Source organism: Macaca mulatta, chromosome 7 (assembly GCF_049350105.2).
Source record: "Macaca mulatta isolate MMU2019108-1 chromosome 7, T2T-MMU8v2.0, whole genome shotgun sequence".
Taxonomy (NCBI): Eukaryota; Metazoa; Chordata; class Mammalia; order Primates; family Cercopithecidae; genus Macaca; species Macaca mulatta.
Window position 1 is genome coordinate 29,617,498 of NC_133412.1, and position 19,629 is coordinate 29,637,126.

At 40.9% G+C, this 19,629-nt stretch overlaps 1 protein-coding gene across 4 annotated transcripts in view; it reads right to left on the minus strand.

The window, feature by feature from the left end:
* The window catches only part of MYO5A (myosin VA), a 220,963-nt gene that overhangs the window by 10,410 nt on the left and 190,924 nt on the right, over positions 1–19,629 (minus strand). For all 4 annotated transcript variants that reach the window (XM_015142269.3, XM_015142271.3, XM_028850935.2 and 1 more), the window contains 6 exons: positions 18,464–18,557; positions 12,040–12,186; positions 9,451–9,605; positions 4,980–5,069; positions 2,862–3,012; positions 63–345 (listed from right to left, as the gene is read on the minus strand). In XM_015142269.3, the coding sequence (XP_014997755.2) occupies positions 63–345; positions 2,862–3,012; positions 4,980–5,069; positions 9,451–9,605; positions 12,040–12,186; positions 18,464–18,557 (920 nt within the window). The remainder of the gene's footprint in view (positions 1–62; positions 346–2,861; positions 3,013–4,979; positions 5,070–9,450; positions 9,606–12,039; positions 12,187–18,463; positions 18,558–19,629) is intronic.

The following is a 19,629-nucleotide window of genomic DNA, read 5'->3' on the forward strand; positions in this document are numbered from 1 at the left end:
CAACCCTGGCAGGCCAGCCGGGCAGCAAAAAGAGACTGTTGCAGGTGTTGGCGTTTGCTCACCTGATCTGCATGCCTTTACTCCAGGAGCACATGTCCTTCCGCAGGAGTAGGTTGTTCAGGGTGATGGCCCCCACGATGTAGAACATCTGCTTGACCACCTGCTTGATCAGTTCAGGGTCCATGCCGTGCTGACACATAACTGAGTGGAAGGAGTTGAGCTGCCGGAGGATGGAGTCCAGTGTGTAGGTGCCCTCATCGGCGATACTGGAGGTTCGCTTTCTCAACCCCGTGGGCTTCACCCCAGACACGCCCTGAATCGTTTCATGTTCCAGCATGCCTGAGACTGCAGGAGTATTTCAATTGTTAGAGGAGAAGATGTGGACGGAAATCTTTCACGTGCACACATCCATTTGCACAAACACACACACATTCAACTTAGGAAAATTAGCTGGGCGCAGTGGCTCACGCCTGTAATCCCAGCACTATGGGAGGCTGCCGAGGTGGGTGGATCACTGGAGGCCAGGAGTTCAAGACCAGCCTGGCCAACATAAGGAAACCCCATATCTATTAAAAATACAAAAATTAGCCAGGTGCGGTAGCGTGTGCCTGTAATCCCAGTTACTCAGGAGGCTAAGGAAGGACAGTCACTTGAATCTGGGAGGCAAAGGGTGCAGTGAGCTGAGATCGCACCTCTGGGCTCTAGGCTGGGTGACAGAGCGAGACTCCATCTCAAAAAAAAAAGGAAGGAAGGAAGGCAGGAAGGAGGGAGGGAGGGAAGGAAGGAAGGCAGGAAGGAGGGAGAGAGGGAAGGAGGGAGAGAGGGAGGGAGGGAGGGAGAGAGGGAGGGAGGGAGGGAGAGAAGGAGGGAGGGAGGGAGAGAAGGAGGGAGGGAGGGAGAGAAGGAGGGAGGGAGGGAGGGAGGGAAGGAGGAAGGAAGGAAGGAAGGAAGATCTGGGTGCCAAGATACAGGGAAAAGGAACTTCACTACAAAAGGGCTTCTGGATTTTAAACTTTACTGAAGGAATAATTCTTAAATGCAAAAATTTACTATAAATTTAAGTAAACTTAATGGTGTCTCTTCTAAAATAAGAAGAGTAAGAAGCAGTAGCCTTGTGATAGCACAAGTCTGTGTGTCTTGGGTGGGCTTTTGAGAGTGATTGGTAGCAGTTAGGGTTAAGATAAGCATTCTCCATGTTATCTGAGCCCCACAGGCAAAAACAGTAAGAAAGGCAGGGCACTGACAATCATCTTGGAGAAGACATGGGAGAGGGGAGTGGCTGGAGAGCTGGGCCCTTCCTTATTCTGGGCTTCCACAATAGCAGTGGGCCCTTGGGCTGACCTCCGTCTCCCAGGATTCGTCTTCTCACCTGTGGCCTGGCTGCTTCCCTGTTGTGCTCTCTTAGCATTTGGCTTATGCCTCCCCTAGAATGTTTCTGAGATGTCCACTCCCTGTGAGTCCCTTGAGAGCAAAGGCCACGTCTGGTTCATCTTGCTATTTAATTGTGCTAAACATAGATTCCCTAGAACTGGCACGTTTGTTGTTGCTGTTAAATGACTGGGAGATGGGGGTAAGGATTTAGATTGGGGCTTCTTTGAGGTGAACTTCTTTTTTTTCTCTTTTGAGACGGAGTCTCACTCTGTCGCCCAGGCTGGAGTGCAGTGGCGCAATCTCAGCTCACTGCAAGCTCTGCCTCCCGGGTTCACACCATTTTCCTGCCTCAGCCTCCCAAGTAGCTGGCACTACAGGTGCCAGCCCCACGCCCAGCTAATTTTTTGTATTTTTAGTAGAGACGGGATTTCACCATGTTAGCCAGGATGGTCTCGATCTCCTGACCTCATGATCCGCCTGCCTCGGCCTCCCAAACTGCTGGGATTACAGGCGTGAGCCACCGCACCTGGTCCAGGTAAACTTCTTATTCAGCCAATAGAAACAGGCAAAGCAACAGAAAAACTGGCTGAAGCTGACCTTCTTGGTATCTGTGTTACCTCCTATATTTTCGCCGACCTAGGGTGCTTTACTGACTTTTTAAGGGACATCTGAAGAAAACATTGCCATCTCCCATGGCTTCCTCAGCTTTTGATGTCTCAAATAGCTAGTTAACTGTGGCCTATGAAAGCAAAGGAAACACTATGAGCCCACAGAAGGGAAATGAAGAAGTTGTGGAAACATGGAAAATGCATGGATGGGGAAAGAAAGTGTAGCTGGAAGTAGCCTTAAGAGCCTGCTGATAGGCTGGGCGCAGTGCTGGCATCTGTAATCCCAGCACTTTGGGAGGCTGAGGTGGGTGGCTCACAAGGTCAGGAGATCGAGACCATCCTGGCTAACACAGTGAAACCCCGTCTCTACTAAAAATTCAAAAAATTAGCCGGGCATGGTGGCTGGTGCCTGCAGTCCCAGCTACTCGGGAGGCTGAGGCAAGAGAATGGCGTGAACCCGGGAGGCGGAGCTTGCAGTGAGCTGAGATCCGGCCACTGCACTCCAGCCTGGGCGACAGAGCGAGACTTCGACTCAAAAAAAAAAAAAAAAGAGAGGCTGCTGATAATTTGCCAGAAGATAACAGTGTTTGGTAACTTAAAACAATTTTTTAAAATTCAATGCATTAAACTGAATTTAAACATTAAACATTAGGGAAGGAAGCCAGAAACTACTGTTTCAGTCTTGTGGAAGCAGTGATTTTCATGCATCCCAGTTAATTATGGCTGGGTTTCTGGGATTCCTCGGCTAATTTTAGCCCTGTATCTTACTACTTTATGCTCCCCAAATGAATAGCTGCCCTGAAACATGTGCCCCTGGAGGCTACTTATTGATGGGCACGAATGATAGGCAGGCTGCAATGCCCAATGGGGCCCTGGCCTTACCAATCATTGGCTGAAGGATGTTCTCTAACACCCGCACGAGCTGCTGGTAGATCTGAATGGCCAGGTCACTCAGCACCTGCCGATACTCAGCCAGGTCAAAATTGGTGAGGCAGTGTTCATTCTGGCGAGATGTGTTGTGCTTCATAAAGCCCTAGAGTCATAATGCAAAGTTAATGATACACGTGAAGTAACCTGTCTCTTCAGTTTAACTATCTCCGATTTGATCAGCATCTTCATGCTCTTTTCTGCTCTGTCCAAGGAGCTTCCCCACTAAAATGCCAGGACTGACATTCTGCAATGCTGACGTGTGTTTGTTCGCTTCCATCACACCCCCCCTCCACTTCTTACTAGCTTTTCAACAATACCTAAACTTGGCAACCTAGCATTTAAGTCTTCCCAACAGCAATGTCAATGAAACAAGTTGGAGGAACTTAACTAAAAAAATAAAATAAAATAAAAAGGTGTTTCACTTCTGAAACAGCAGGCTTACTGTCAAACACTAAATTATCTAGAGTACTAATCTCTTAACTTCAGTTCATTATAGTCCTGTTCTTAAAAACTACACCCAAAGGACATATATAATCTTGAAATAGACCAATTTCTACAGAGACTGGTGAATACATACAAAAAGTTCCCTTTGGCCGGGCGCGGTGGCTCAAGCCTGTAATCCCAGCACTTTGGGAGGCCGAGACGGGTGGATCACGAGGTCAGGAGATCGAGACCATCCTGGCGAACACGGTGAAACCCCGTCTCTACTAAAAAATACAAAAAACTAGCCGGGCGAGGTGGCGGGCGCCTGTAGTCCCAGCTACTCGGGAGGCTGAGGCAGGAGAATGGTGGGAACCCGGGAGGCGGAGCTTGCAGTGAGCCGAGATCTGGTCACTGCGCTCCAGCCTGGGCGACAGAGCAAGACTCCGTCTCAAAAAAAAAAAAAAAAAAAAAAAAAAAAAAAAAAAAAAAAGTTCCCTTTACTCTATTTCGTGGTACCCACACCATGGTTTTCAGTCAGAGGTTAGAAGGGAATCTTTGGTGGTATCTGTTAAAATGGAACTGAATGGGCGGCCCTTTTTCCAGTCATTTTGCAGTTTAACACGTTGCTTGCCTGACGCTACCTGATAAAGGCAAGTGCTTACTTTGAGGATTCTCCCCACAGCCAAGCATCTGCCTCCTTACCACCTACTTAATGACTGGTCCAAAAGTGGGGACTGACAGGATGCAGTCAACAACCCCTCAGGGGGATTCTGGTCTGTTGGCCCCGTCTTCTCAAGGACCGGGCCTTGCTCATCTCTGTGTTTCCCATCATCTGCCAGGACAGGCCTGGGTCTTGGGGTGCTCGCGAAATGCTGCTGGGCACCTTCTCTGCTGCCCTCCTGGCAAAGGGATGGGAGGCATGGAGGGCAGTTGGTTAGGGTCATGGGCCCTCAGCGGTGCCAGATCCAGGATCCCAGCTCTGCTCCTTGTGGCCAAGAGGACTTGGGCAAATCAATGAGCCCCAGTGAGCCTTGGCTTCCTCATCTGTAAAAGTGGGCTATAATTCCTACCTCACAGAGATGCTGTAAGAATTAATGATCATAAATAACATCATGTATAGTAAGTGCTGTCTGACACATACTAAGCAGCCCTTAATGATCATTATTAACATTCTACATAGTTTTGAAATATTTGAAGTCTATCAAACAACTAATGAACACATCCCTACAAACAAAAACAATATAGATTTTTTTGGACAAATTGAAAGACATGATCTTTGATCACCTTTTAAGGTATTGTGGCAAGCCAAAATTGATTAGTTTCTTTAAATAGTTCACTATTCTGATACTAGCTCTTGAAATGCCCACTAAAACATACTGACAAAAAGTTTCACTTCTGGTAACTATTCACTGACCAATGCTCATTTTACTTTCTCTATGCTTTCTCATAATGTAAAGAAGCAGCTGTCATTCTCCAAATCACTGTTTCATAGAGAGTGAACATTGAACAAAGCAATGAACTTCCAAGCCACCTCTGAATTTGGGTTTCTAAATAAAGAAATGGTTAAACATTTTGTGCTTTTAAATTTTTCCTTAAAAAGGTCAGAGAAAGTATAGCATGCTGGTTTTGTAATCAAGGTTTTCTCACCTCTTCTCCACTGTACTGCTTCAAGCAGTGCAAAAATCGGCATGTGTTAGAGAGCCAGAAGGAGACGGTTTCAAAATCATCACCTCTTTTCTGAAAGAGAGAATAATTCTAAATTTGCCTTTTCCTTAGGGAAATAACCTAAAAAAAATTGAACAGATACCAAAAGACCCATTTCTTTCAGTTACCATTATAAACAATTATAAAAATAGATCACATTACAATTGTAAAGTCTTACGTCATTGCTAGCAGAATGTCAGCCACCAGGTTCATTAGTTGTTGCTTTGCTTACCATTCACTTTTTTGGCATAGAAAATTAAACTGATGTGAATTTAGCTGTTCCTTTAAGCAGAAAAAAATTCACCTGGCCGGGTGCGGTGGCTCACACCTGTAATCCCAGCACTTTGGGAGGCCGAGGTGGGTGGATCACCTGAGGTCAGGAGTTCGAGACCAGCCTGGCCAACATGGTGAAACCCCATCTCTACCAAAAATACAAAAATTAGCTGGGCATGCTGGCACATGCCTGTAATCCCAGCTACTTGGGAAGCTGAGGTAGAAGAATCACTTAAGTCCAGGAGGCGGAGATTGCAGTGAGCCAGGATTGCGCCACTGCACTCCAGCCTAGAGACAGAACAAGACTCTATCTCAAAAAAAAAAAAAAAAAAAAAAAATTCACCTAGCCACCGCTGACCCAACCTCATGTCCGTCTTGGGGTTAATGATGGGAGTCAGAACTAAAAGCAGAAAGAGGAATAACTAATATTGTGATAGAGAATTTGAAGCACTTAAACCCAGACTAGATTAAAAATCTTGTCAAGGGTAAGACAAAATTTCTGAGCTGTGAATCCAGAGATGAGATGGAGGAAGTCCTGCGATGAGCAGTACAGTCAGGGGAAAGCTGGTTGGCTCTTCACCAGGACTGGGCTACCGTGGCAGGAAGAAGAGAGACTCATTGTGCCTGAAAAAGCTGTGAGGGCTGGGAATACTTCCCAGGAGCTTCATGGCAGACATACTTGGAAGGACCATGCATTTGTCAACTAAACCATTTGGATGAACTAATCCCAGTTTACATATGGGAAGTCACAGAAATATCAATGTTTGCCTACACTTTTTCTCAGAAAACTTTGCAAAGGAAAACCAGAATAGTTTACCTAGGACAGGTGCCTAGCACTAAATGGTCTTAGAAGCTCTTTTTTTTTTTTTTTGCATGAAATAATATATTCCAATAACTCTACTACCATATCACAACAAAACCCAGGTTCTTAGAAGCTGTGTGAGAATACCTGCCTTTGGTTTCTTGGTAGTGGCTTTATGCAGTAAACGTGCACAGGATATATCATGGGGAAAGATGGGTTTCTCATCTTTTTTTTTACATAAATAAAATCACCTTTTTAAGAAAGTACAAAGCACCCTTGAATTTTGTAGAATACTCCCCTAAAAAGACTTTTAAGAAAAAAAATCCTAGAGGATATCAAACCTAACTAAGTCTTTTCAGCTGAGACAGAATTACTAAACTCAGGTCCTGACTTTACCACTAAGTAAATATCCGAAAGACCTAGCTATGTAGTCTTCCAATGTCAGAGGACTGTGAATAAAATAAATAAAATAATAAATTATTTACTGCCAGTAAATACAATTTTATTACATTCCCAAACACGGAAAATCATCCTACAGTTTAAGTGCAGATTTGACTAAAAATAACTCTGCCTCTTCCAAAAATCTGGATTACAACTGTTCCTAGCGGAGGCTCTGGGCTAAGCTGACGAAAGCAATGAATGCAGATTGGGAAAATGTGCTGGTCATTGTCAGGCTATGGGAGAGCGTCACTAAAGCACCAATCTAGACTGTCTTCACTGACGTCTACACAAATCAAACTGCAGAGATCCTCAGAATAGTCCCAGCTGGATGTAACGGCACGTATACTAAACAGTTACCAGATAAAGGTGATTAAAACCTAAGGAGAAGACTTCATTCTAGAAATAATCCAGCATCTGTTTTCATTAGTGGGCTCCAGCCTTTGCTAAGCCACTTTTTTTTTTTTTTGGAGACAGAGACTCACTCTGTCTGTCGCCCAGGCTGGAGTGCAGTGGTGTGATCATGGCTCACTGCAGCTTTGACCTCACAGGCTCGAGCGATCCTCCTACCTCAGCTTCCCAAGTAGCTGGGACTGAAGGAACACGTCACCATGCTTGGCTAATTTTTTTATGTTTTGTAGAGATGGGGTCTCACAGTGTTGTCAGGGTTGGTCTCAATTTCCTGGGCTCAAGCAGTCCTCCCACCTCTGCCTTCCAAAGTGCTGAGATTACAGGCATGAGCCACAGCACCCAGCTCACTTTTAAACAAAATAACTCAACAAATACAATTTGAACACTAAGGGTATCCTCTGTCCTCATGAAAATGAGATACTCTATATTACTTCAAAATAAAAGAACATTTGCTTCTTTGGAAATTAAAAAAACATTAAAATAGAATGCCAATTCTTTACCTAAGAGAGGTTACTAGATTGAGTTTGTTGAAGTAATATTTTTTGCAATAAACAAGCTGTATTTGATCAAAATTAATAAATCCATGTTAGTTCCTACTCTACCCCATAGGAAAAACAAGTTGAACTCAAAGCTATTTGCAGTTTTTGATTTATTAGAAAAGATCATAAGCTAAAAACTATGGATTCTCTACACATCTTCGGCTAGTTATGCTGCTTAGGGCCGATGGCAAAAAACCAGCTGCCAAAGTTGAAACAGGTATGCAACACAAATATACAATTCAAAACTGGGATGTGAGACAAATGCACATTAATTTTAAATGGTATTAAAGAGTGTTATGTTCTAGTGCCCACTCACTTTTAATCTTTACAGAATTTGGTACAATAGTCAAACCAGATAAGTATCCTCTTGCAATTATGATGAGAGAAAGAAAACTTTATGATTTAGTTTTTTCTCTCTCTAGGAGTTGGCCTAACAAGTAGCAAAACTTGTAGTTTATCTAAGTACAATATTGCATCAACGCACTCAAAATAAAATGAGTTATGTTGGGAAGACATTCATCAACTTTTAACTGTTAAATCTTCAGAAACTCCATGCTTTAGTAACCACTGTAGAATGTTAACTACAGAAAGTATCTGCACAATAGGGACCAACAGAGAACCAGCATTTATCAAAAGTTTGCTCCCCAGGGCTGACGGAGGGAGGAATGGGGAGTTAGCATTTAATGGGTACTGTGTTTCAGTTGGGGAGAATGAAAAAGCTCTGGAGATGGATGGTGGTGATAGCTGTACAACAGTGTGAACACATTTAATGCCACATAACTGTACACTTAAAAATGGTGAATATGGCAAATTTTATGTTATGTATGTTTTACCTAATTTTTTTTTAAGTTCATAAAAGAAGTCTTAGATTTGAAAGAGTGGCATGCTGACTATCCACTTATCTTTACCCTAAAAGCTCTCATTAAGTTTGATAATCCGAAAGCAAAGTACCTGGAACACATGATCTTAGCTCCTCACAGCAACACTGAGTTAAAACTAAGCCTGTGCTCACTGTTTCTCTGGAGTCAAGAGGGGGATTATGCAAAGTGACTCAGTGACTACTGAGTTGTGTAGGCTTTCTGCTCAGTTATATAACTTTGCTGTCTTTTCCAAGTCTCCTCTCTGATTAGCATCTGTGTGTTGCTTCCCACATGGAACCAGGCATTTTAGGTAACAGGGAAAATTATGGGGCGAGGTGGAGAAAAAGTTGGAAGAAAAATTGTAATGTTTTATCAGACATCTTTTTATATGAATGAGCCATATCTTAAACTTATTTAACATCTATTTTAATTTCAGCATCACATTCCCTGTATATATGAACTCTACTAAATATTTTTTAGTTCTAAGTAAAACCTCAAACTATATCTGTCCATGAATAAACTTAGTTTACTGCACAATTAAATGCAGTTATGTCAAGTTGATTTTGATTACTGTTCAACTTGAGCCCTGTTTTGAAAGAAGGCAGACAGACATGTTCAAGGAAGAACATTTCCTCCAGTGGAAGTTTTCACTCAAGACTGAAAAGTGGCTGGGTGCAGTGGCTCACGCCTGTAATCTCAGTACTTTGGGAAGTTGAAGGGGGAGGATCACTCGAGCCTAGGAATTAGAGACCAGCCTGGGCAACACAGTGAGACCCTGTCTCTACAAAACATAAAAAATTAGCTGGGCGTGGTGGCGTACAACTGTGGTCTCAGATACTTGGGAGGCTGAGCTGAAAGGATCGCTTGATCCTGGGGTTGTACTGGGGCTGCAGTTCAGCTGAGATTGCACTACTGTACTTCAGCCTAGGTGACGTAGCAAAACCCTGGCTCAAAATAGATACATAAGTAAATAAAAATTGGAAAGTTAGTAACAAGCAACTTAGCTAAACTCTAAGGAAGGAAAAGCAATCAGTGCAGATTCTGTCATCATTAACAATTCATGATGAGAATTTTGTTGAACAGGAACTGACCTTCAATACTTTTTTGATGCTGTTAATTGTTGATGTTAGCAACGACCTTACTTTCTGATCATCATTCAGGTAGTCAGCATGTCGAACACACATAAACAGGATATATGCCGGTAATCCTGGAATCAAATTGACTGCTACACCACGTGGCTTCAGTTCTAAAAAAAGAAAAAATAATAATTTTATATAACATGGAAAATTTTCACAAGGCATGCATTGTGAGATATAAAAGCACAGTTGTCATGTAAGAGTTCCATCATTCAAGGTAAGTAGGTAATATAAAAAGTGTATTTTAATAGCTCTTTAAGCAGAAAAATTCTGGAGTGTGGGGCATGTCTATGTAATGACAACTCCCAAACTGATATCTCCTGCGCTGACTTTTCCCTTGAACTCCAGTCTCACTATCAACCGTCTTCTTGACAACTCTACTCAGGCACATGAAACTAAGCCTCTCCCAAACCAAACTCTTGCTTCCCTAAGGAGCCTCCTTTTTTGGAAGTTGTCCCCATCTTAGTAAATAAATGGCAGCTCCAGTCTTCCAGTACCCTAGATTACAAACCTCATCCTCATTTTTGACTCCTTTCTCTTCTTGTACCACATATCCAATCCATCAACAAACCCTGTTGGTTCTATCTACAAAATACGTCCAAAATCCAGCTACTTCTCACTGCTTCTACCAGCTACAGACGTCCCATGGAGGCCACCATCATCTCCTGCTGGGCTGCTGCAATAGCTCCCTAACTGGCCTCCCTAATTCATCTCTCGCTCCCCAGTAGTGCATTTTCCATACAACAATCAGAACCATTCTTTCAGAAAATGTTGGTCAGATCATGTCACTTTTGTTCTGAGAATCCTTCAAGCAGCTTCTCATGTCATGCATTTATAAAAGCCAAAATCCTCACCATAGTCCATGGGATCTGGCCCTATTCCCCTTCCCCACTCCAGCTCACTCTGCTCCAGTCAAATGGGTCTCCTTGCTGTTGGTTAAACATGCCAGGTATGCTCCCCGCCCAGGGCCTACGTGCTTACTGTTTTTCTGCCTTGAATGTTCTTTCCTCAGATATTAGCATGACTTGTTCGCTTACTTCCTTTGGTGTCTGTCCAAAGATCACCTTACCAAAGAGTGTTTCCTGACAATTTTACACAAACCAGTACACCTGCCTTCACTCTTTATTCTTTTTATTCCATCATATATTTGTTTATTTTGTTTTCTTTATTTCTCCACTGGAATGTAAACTCTGTAAGACTGGGTACTTCACTTTGCTCATTACCTAGAAAATGCTTGGCACATAAGAGTTCATTAGACATTTGCTGAATTGATAAATCTGTTAATTCTGTGCTTAAAAACCAGTGGCTCCTTAACATTTTTGCTAAATGAAATTCATGTTGAAACTTAAGCACCTGTGCAACTATATATAGTACTAAGTTTAATGCCAGGAACATTCAATCAGGTCTAAGTGCCAACCCCATTGCTGTCACCTTGGCACCTGGTGGGAGGAATGCTGTGCAAAGGCTGAAAGGAGAGGTTTTTAGGATTTTCACTTCACAGCTTACGGGTGTGCACTCTAATCATTTACCACCACCCTCTAAAAAGTCTTCTTGCAAAGCCGGTGGGCTCAGACCCAATCTTAAAGGCAGTGTGCTATTCTGAAATGCTTTTTCCACTCCCATCTCATTTGTTCTGTCCATTCCTTCCTTTGTTAGAATCTTTTCCTTTTTTTGTTCCTTCCCTATTATTACACTGCTGTACTTGACCTATTTAGTTGCAAACCTTTCTAGGGGAGTAAGGAAAAACTGAAATTCGGGAACCTAAATGGCCTAGAGCAGTTGTGCTCAACTGTGGTTACACTTGAGAATCTCTTAAGCTTTTTATTTTTATTTTTGAGACAGACTCTTGCTGTGTAACCCAGGATGGAGTGCAGTGGTATAGTCATAGCTTACTGTAGTCTTGAACTCCTGGGCTTACATGATCCTCCCACCTTAGCCTCTTGAGTAGCTAGGACTACAGGCATGCACCAACACCTGGGTAATTTTTTTCTTTTTCTTTGGAGAGATGCGGTCTTGCTATGTTCCCGAGGCCGACCTTGAGGGGTTTGTTTGCCTTCCTTCCTTCCGTACTTCCTTCAGCCTTCCTTCCTTCCGTCCTTCCTTCCTTCCGTCCTTCCTTCCTTCCTTCATTCCTTCCCTCCTTCCTTCCTTCCTTCCTTCCGCCCTTCCTTCCCTTTTTTTTTTTTTTTTTTCTTTTAAAGTACTAGACATTGCCAGGTTCTTCTCTATAGAGATTTTTATTTAACTGGGCAAGAGGGAGAGATACATCAGTATGGGTCAAAGCTTCCAGGTGATTCTAATGTGCAGCCAGGGCTGAGAAGACCTGATCTTGAGCAATCCTTGTAGGTGGGTCTGAGGCATGTGTCCCTGCAGTTGGACTGAAAGTGCTTGGTGTGGTCAGAACACTACTGCAACACTAGAATACATGGTACATGATGATGTCTAATGAAACCTATGCTGAATATCTCAAAAATTAGAGACTAGTTTTTCCCACCATTGACCCATGTGCCAGAGGAACTTTTATCCAATGCAGAAAATACTTGCCCAGAATCAGGTTCTTAACAAGTTTTTGCTCATCCTCCTTCTTGTATTCCAGCATTCCTTGGAAATCCTTTTCTTTCCTGGGAATGTTGACTGGTCGAATGGGTTCATCAATGATCTGTCCTGGGGATATGTTCTCCATCTGGCCCACTTTATGAGAATTAAGAAAGGAGAAGAAAATGTTTTCCATATAAAAAACATGAGAGGTCTCCAAGTTCCTATAATTTTGAATGCATTCTACAACAACTGAAACTTGCCATATTTGCCACTTAATTGCCTCCTCTTAAAATAATTTTTTTTTGTTAAAATTGGGTGAACAGATGGCAAAATTATATGGTAATCTTACTCTGAAAGCCACACCTGCCTAACTGTAAATTAACATCAAATAACCTTACATGATCCAAAACCTTTTTTATGTAATAAGGTTTACTTTTTAATAAGATTAAATGTCCAAAAAGTAAGTGGTTTAACAGATTTGTTAATTAATTGATACTAATCAGAAATGATTAAACATATTTTGACTTTAATTCACAGGACGAACAATCAGTATCCTACAAAGGGGCAGAAGGAGCAGAAACAATTCCCCCTTGCTCTTGGCTCAATGACTTTAGTCGTTAAAAGCACAAGAATATTTACTTTAAATGTATTATTACAATCAGTTCAAAACACATACAGATAGCTGGTAGAAGAGTGTTTCTTCATACCACTTGGTCCAAAATGTATTATTTTTCACAAAGGACTCATATGGCAAAGACCTAATTTTCTCCTGCCACCCACATTCCCAGAGAAATTATGAACACATAAACTATCTCTATGTAGTATGATTTCCTAAATGTTATTATTTTTTATTTCTTTTTAATAGAATGTTAAAAATTCTACTTATGAAGTTGCAATCAATGAAGTAAAACCACTGGCTTACAATGCTTTCAGATGTTAAAGACAGTCACTATTGTCAAGGGCAGCAGCTAGAGAAGAATTATGCTAAAGGTTCAAAAAAAAGGTCTCCAATTTCATCTCAAAATTGAGACTTGAGTGGGAAATCCAACGAAAAGTAAAGGGACATATGAGTTATCACAGCTGCTGTGGAGATACAGGCTAGTAACCAGGTTTTTTATCCGTTTATCTACAGGGAGGGAGAGTGGTTAAGAGATTTGTTTAAGGGCAGATTAAGTTTGAGTTCTGAGATAGCTCTCAAACAAAATGCAGATCAGATGCAAAAACATTAGAAAGTTTAATATTGCTGACTCCACGAGGTGTCAGTAGTGCTTCTTGTGCCACTCTGGGTAATTTCCTGGGTTAGTTCTGAGAAGCCAGTCCCGCAGGAAGAGGTTATCACAGAGAACATCAGTACCTGCCAGTGCTCTTGCTTATGTGGCACGGAGCCTGGTGACACACCGTCCACCTCATGCTGCAGCAGCACACACTGGGACTATCAGCGCTGAAAATCTGGTTTAGGTGAAGTCACCACCATCCAGCAACACTATGATATCTAAAGAGTGGTCAGATTGTGATTGGACAGATCAGGGCTATGGCCATCTCCCATAATCTAGTTTTTCATATGCATGATCCAGTATGAAAGCCACGGGACTAACTCTAAAGTGTATTCTTCCATACAAGAGAAGAGGAGACTCAAGCTATTTGGTTTTACGTAATTTCTGGTGTCAGTTTAAACATAATACCACAAGGACCTCTGAAGCAGCACACGGTGGCCTCTACAGATCATAAACCTGCAGCTGCGTGTAAAAAACAAAATAATAAAACCCCTGCCATCTATGCCACTAGTAACTTTAAGCTGCATGTACAACTCCAAAAGGGGAAACTGGGAGAAAACAAGTTCAACACACCAGGTTTATCAATAAATGCACATATTTGGACTCCATGTAACCCAAAGAGCATATTTTAAACCTACTGATTTATCAAATCTTTGATGCTATCGGTTATGAAATACAGTATTTTATGTAACACTAAAAAAAAATTGCCAACTAAACTATAATCCATCAACAATTGTAAGATACACCCCAATTTCAGAGATGTTAAAATGAGAAACACTGTGCATCTCAGAATTTGTGAAATACGATGGATACTTTTACTAAGAAAGTTATGTTTTAAAAGGAAGCTTCACCTTCCTTTTGCAAAATCTCTAACCAGGACATTTTTGGTGCTGTATAAAAATGTCAGATAAAATTTACCATACTCTCATTAAAAATTTTCTCTCTGCCTCTGAATTTCTCCCTAGGGACTTAAGTCTTTGCAAAGCTCACAAATGAAATATAGATGTCAGTTCAACATAACCTTGATTGGTTTAGCAGTATTATCCACTAATTAAAATAAAATGTTGGCCGGGCGCGGTGGCTCAAGCCTGTAATCCCAGCACTTTGGGAGGCCGAGACGGGCGGATCACTAGGTCAGGAGATCGAGACCCATCCTGGCGAACACGGTGAAACCCCGTCTCTACTAAAAAATACAAAAAACTAGCCGGGCGAGGCGGCGGGCGCCTGTAGTCCCAGCTACTCGGGAGGCTGAGGCAGGAGAATGGCGTAAACCCGGGGGGCGGAGCTTGCAGTGAGCTGAGATCCGGCCACTGCACTCCAGCCCGGGCGACAGAGCCAGACTCTGTCTCAAAAAAAAAAAAAAAAATAAAATAAAATAAAATAAAATAAAATAAAATAAAATGTTGGCCGGGCACAGTGACTCATGCCTGTAATCCCAGGACTTTGGGAGTCCAAGGCAGGCAGATCACCTGAGTTCAGAAGTTCAAGACCACCCTAACCAACATGGAGAAACCCCATCTCTACTAAAAATAAAAAAAAGTTAGCAGGCGTGGTGGTACATGCCTGTAATCCCAGCTACTTGGGAGGCTGAGGCAGGAGAATCGCTTGAACCTGGGAGGCAGAGGTTGCAGTGAGCCGAGATCACACCACTGCACTCCAGCCTGGGTGATGAAAGCAAAACTCCGCCTCCAAAATAAATAAATAAATAAATACGCAACTAGCTAAGCCCTTTGTCCTTCTGCCTTCTGCCATGTAAGAACACAGCATTCGTCCCCTTCGGAGGATCCAGCAACAAGGCACCTGCCGTCTTGGAAGCAGAAACCAGATCCTCCGAACTTGCCAGTGCCTTGATCCTTCAGAACTCTGAGAAATAAATTTCTGTTCTTTATAAATCACCCAGTCTCAAGTACTTTGTTATAGCAGCACAAAGGGACTGAGGAGCCCAGTGATCAATTCTTCTAGGAAGGCCTGAACCAAGACTCTAGTTTCATTTTCTATATTCTTTATAAACTTGAGGGAACCATTTTGTCCTCAAAAAGGAAAGAAAATTGGAAAGTTTTTTAAAAATTTACTTTAGTTTGGCACCAGGAAGATCTTCATCTCAAGTCTGAGACAATCAGATAAATTCCTAATAGCAGAAAATTTCTGTGGGAAAATCTGACACAAAGGAGAGAAATCAGTGGCCCTCAGAAGGTGTGTGTTCTAGTCCTGCCATCTCACCTGCTGCAGACATGGGTCACTTACAGGCCTTAGTTTTTTCCTCTTATGAAATAATTAATTTCTAGAATCCCTTCAGGTCTCAATTTCTTGATTCTATGAATATTAAGATGGATGACAATATAGCACAAAGCAGATCAAAGTTTGAAACACTCTTCATTTAGCTATATAGTTTCTGCTAAAAAATTATACATGCTAGCATTTTTTTAAAAGTCTCTGTTGGTTTTTTAAAAAGCCTCCTTAATTAAATGTAGCTTGTAGGAGGAGGCAAGAGTTGCGCTATTTTAAACCAAAAGGATTTAAGTGTATTGCAATACATTTAAAGAAAAGTATAAAACAACATTTAGTTATTAGAAGGTGGCCGTACTTTCTGTGTAACAGGGACATACGAGGATGAAAAGTATCACCTTGATTCTCTTCATTTGGGGTAGAAGCAGGGACACTGCACTCAGCAAGTGCCCAAGTCACATAAATCTATTTCATTTCATCCTCTAGATATGTATCACTTAACTCAAAATGTAACTCTTCTTAAGAACTATTATAATGTTTGTTTGATCTATGAATTGCTATTCTCAAATGCTACTGATAGCTTTATAGCTGTCTGGATAGTTTAAATGATGAGGTTGATTTCTGATTGACAATGGCTTAAGAGTAGTAATATCTTAAAATAGTCTAACCCGTCTCTTCAATTAAAAATATACACATCAAAGAAAACTAATAAAAAATTATGTAAAATAATGAATGGCTTTTCTGTTTATCAAAATTTACTAAAGTATGGCAAAGGAATCATTAGGAGTTGAACAAAAAAAGAATCTCACATGTCAATACACTTAAAATCTGTTTTTTTCAAGCAAATACTCTGCTGTCTGATTATCATCTCATGATATAACTAGTGCAAAGTGCAAAAAGTTCTCTGAATAAAGATTTTTAAGTTCTGCTAATAGACATTATAGCTTGTGTGAGATTGTGTGATTTAGAGGCTCAAATTTTAATGTAATACATGACTCACGTAATGCTAAAGGATTATATATAAAGTATGACTATAAAATAATCTTTCTGATTTCTAAACAAATATTTCAATATTTGTACATCCAACAGAGTAATATCCTTTACAAAGTAAATGTCGATGTTGCCATGTTATAAATATTTCTGAAACTTACTCATTCACTCAACAAACATTTATGGAATGACTATGAGATAGGTCGACACTATGCTAGGTGCTGTGAAAACCAAGGGAAATAGAGATGTTTCCTATGCTCAGGAAGCTCAGAGTCTATTATGGAAGCCAGTAATTCAAACAGAAAAATTGCTAAAAATATGACATAGTGAAGACCATAAAAGATGTCAGCCAAACTGTGGTACACGGAGAGCAGAATCATAACGTCTGTCTGGGTAATCAGGAAAGGCTGCTCTTGAGGATATGACTCTGGTCTCAAAGGCTGAGCAGGACTTAACCAGGAGAAGCAGGATGACCAAACAGAAGGAGCAATTATGACAAGGCCTGGTATGTTGGAGGAATGAAAACCACACTTCGAGTTAATCATGATAGATTCTTTTGAATATCCTCAGTGATGGGGAATCTTCACTGTTTGAACCAAGCAAGAATTAGATGCAGAATGACAATGAGAGAGAATGATCAACATTTCACACAGGTTTGAAGGCAATTCCAAAAAGTGTCTCAAAATCCCTTAAGCAGTGAGAAAACTGAAATAACCTTAAAATTTGGCTATAGGCTGGGAGCAGTGGCTCACACCTATAATCCCAGCACTTTGGGAGGCTGAGGTGGGTGGATCACGAGGTCAGGAATTTGAGATCAGCCTGGTCAACACGGTGAAACCCTGTCTCTACTAAAAATACAAAAATTAGCTGGGCATGGTGGCATGCACCTGTAATCCCAGCTACTCAGGAGGCTGAGGCAGAAGAATTGCTTGAACCCAGAAAGCAAAGGTTGCAGTGAGCCGAGATTGCACCACTGCACTCCAGCCTCAGCGACAGAGTAAGACTCTGTCACAAAAAAAAAAAAAAAAAGAGTTTGGCTTTAGTCTTGTTCACTGCTAGATCCCTGTACCTATAACTCTTAACAAATAAACACACTAATAGAAAAGATGAGATTCATTTCTATATAAATAATAACAACAACTGATATTTGGTTATTTCTCAAGGAGTTTTTTCATCTTCATCATACAGAAATCATGAGATGTTTTTTAAAATCTTATTTCTTTATCATAATTTATATTTTTCTTTTTTACTTCTCTTTTTTTCCCCCATTAGACTGTAAGTTCTTTGAGGACAGACTCTGTCATACTAATCTTAATATCCCTAATACTAAGAATAGTAGTAACTAATAACTAAGTCGCATGAAGCATTTTTACTATGTGTCGATAACTCTTCTAAGTGTAATATACTTATTAGGTTGATGCAAAGGCATTTGCGGTTTCTGCCATTAAAAGTAATTGCCTTTGGACCAACCTAATAGCTCATTCAATCCTTATAAACCATGTCAGATAGATGCTATTATCTTTCTAATTTAACAGATGGGAAAGTAGAGGCATACAGAGGTTCAGAAACTTGGCCAATATCATATGATTAATAAGTAGAAGAGCTAGGATTTGAACCCAAGAAACCTGACTCCAGAATCCACATTCTTAACTCCTATGCTATACTGCCTAGCATATTGTCTGGCATATAGAAGATATTCATTAGATGCTTACAGAGTAAAATCTGTAAATTATTACTACCATGAAAAAGAACACTTTTCTTCATCTAAAAATGTGAAATTCTACTTGACAGAGGTTAGGTTTGCCAAAAGTCCTATTTTGTTATTATCCCTAATATTTGCATGCAAACCTCATTAGGCCACTTATATAGCCTAAAGACTAGTCTTTAGGCCAAGACTCAAACCAAGACTCAGCAACTGTCATAAAAACATGTTTAAATACCTTCTAGTTCACCAATTTTTTTGGCAAATACTTTCAATTGCTTTTTCAGTTTACGGACCGTCTTATCCTGTTTTTCAAGTTGTTCCATCAAATCCTAAAGATCCAAAAGAGAAATATATCAGAAAGATTGAAGCAGGTCTTCTAAAATGCATCAAGGGAAAACAGACACATATCACAGAAACAACACTGTTAGTTTTACATAAAAGCTCCAGAAAAGCTCGTTGGTGGAGCCACCACCTGGCTAAAACTGGCAGGCATGGGAAATGCAGCTACAATAAAAGCCATATGTTAAAATATACAACGCAGTAAAATCCTTTACAGCGTGATGGACAGCAGGCTCACCGCGGAGTCTTTCCAGTAGACTCCATGTGGGAAAATCAACTGAATGCTTTGTAAAATGTATTGTTATTCCAGTAGAATGCTTTTTTTTAAAGGAGGACTGACTAGGCAAAAATAAATTTTCATGAATGCACAAAAAGGTCTGTGAGAAGAATGGTTGAACTTAGGTAGGAACTGACACTCCCCATGTGTGAAGCACTGTCTCTATGAGAGCCACCCTATGAGATTCTAAGAGTAGCCTTGAAACTTAAGAAGAGTTCAGAAGTTTTGGGAATTAAAAGTTAAGTTGAAAAAAATAATCACAAAGAACAGGATAAAGAGTGGTCTGTTTACCTAGGACCAAAGTGGCAAGTGGCATAAGGCATCTATAAAATCTTGCAGGTGATATAATTTTGCTTATACAGAAGAAAGGGGTATTTATGAATGCTTTATGCAAAAAGAGAAACAAAAGCAGTACACTTAAGGAGGAAGGTTAAAAAAAGTCCATGATTATTGGCTATTTAATAAAGAATTTGCTCAAATGACAGGCATGGTTAAAAACTCAATAATCAAAAAGAAAGTGGACAACAGAAGGCTCAGAAAGAGCTTAGAAGGGCTATGAGTCAGCAATGATGTATGTGGTTTTTATTCAGGTTATGGAGAAGAAAGGCATTCCAAATACAAATATTCATTTTCCAGTTTAGACAGGAGTAGATTTAGCTACTAGGCCAACCATTCAAGGGAATAGTTGCTATCTCTTCAAAGTGTTAAGTTGTGCTTCTTGGATTTTACGTGATCTTTCAAATCACATTTTGCTTCCATCACACTGTAAGCCTAGTGTTAATAAC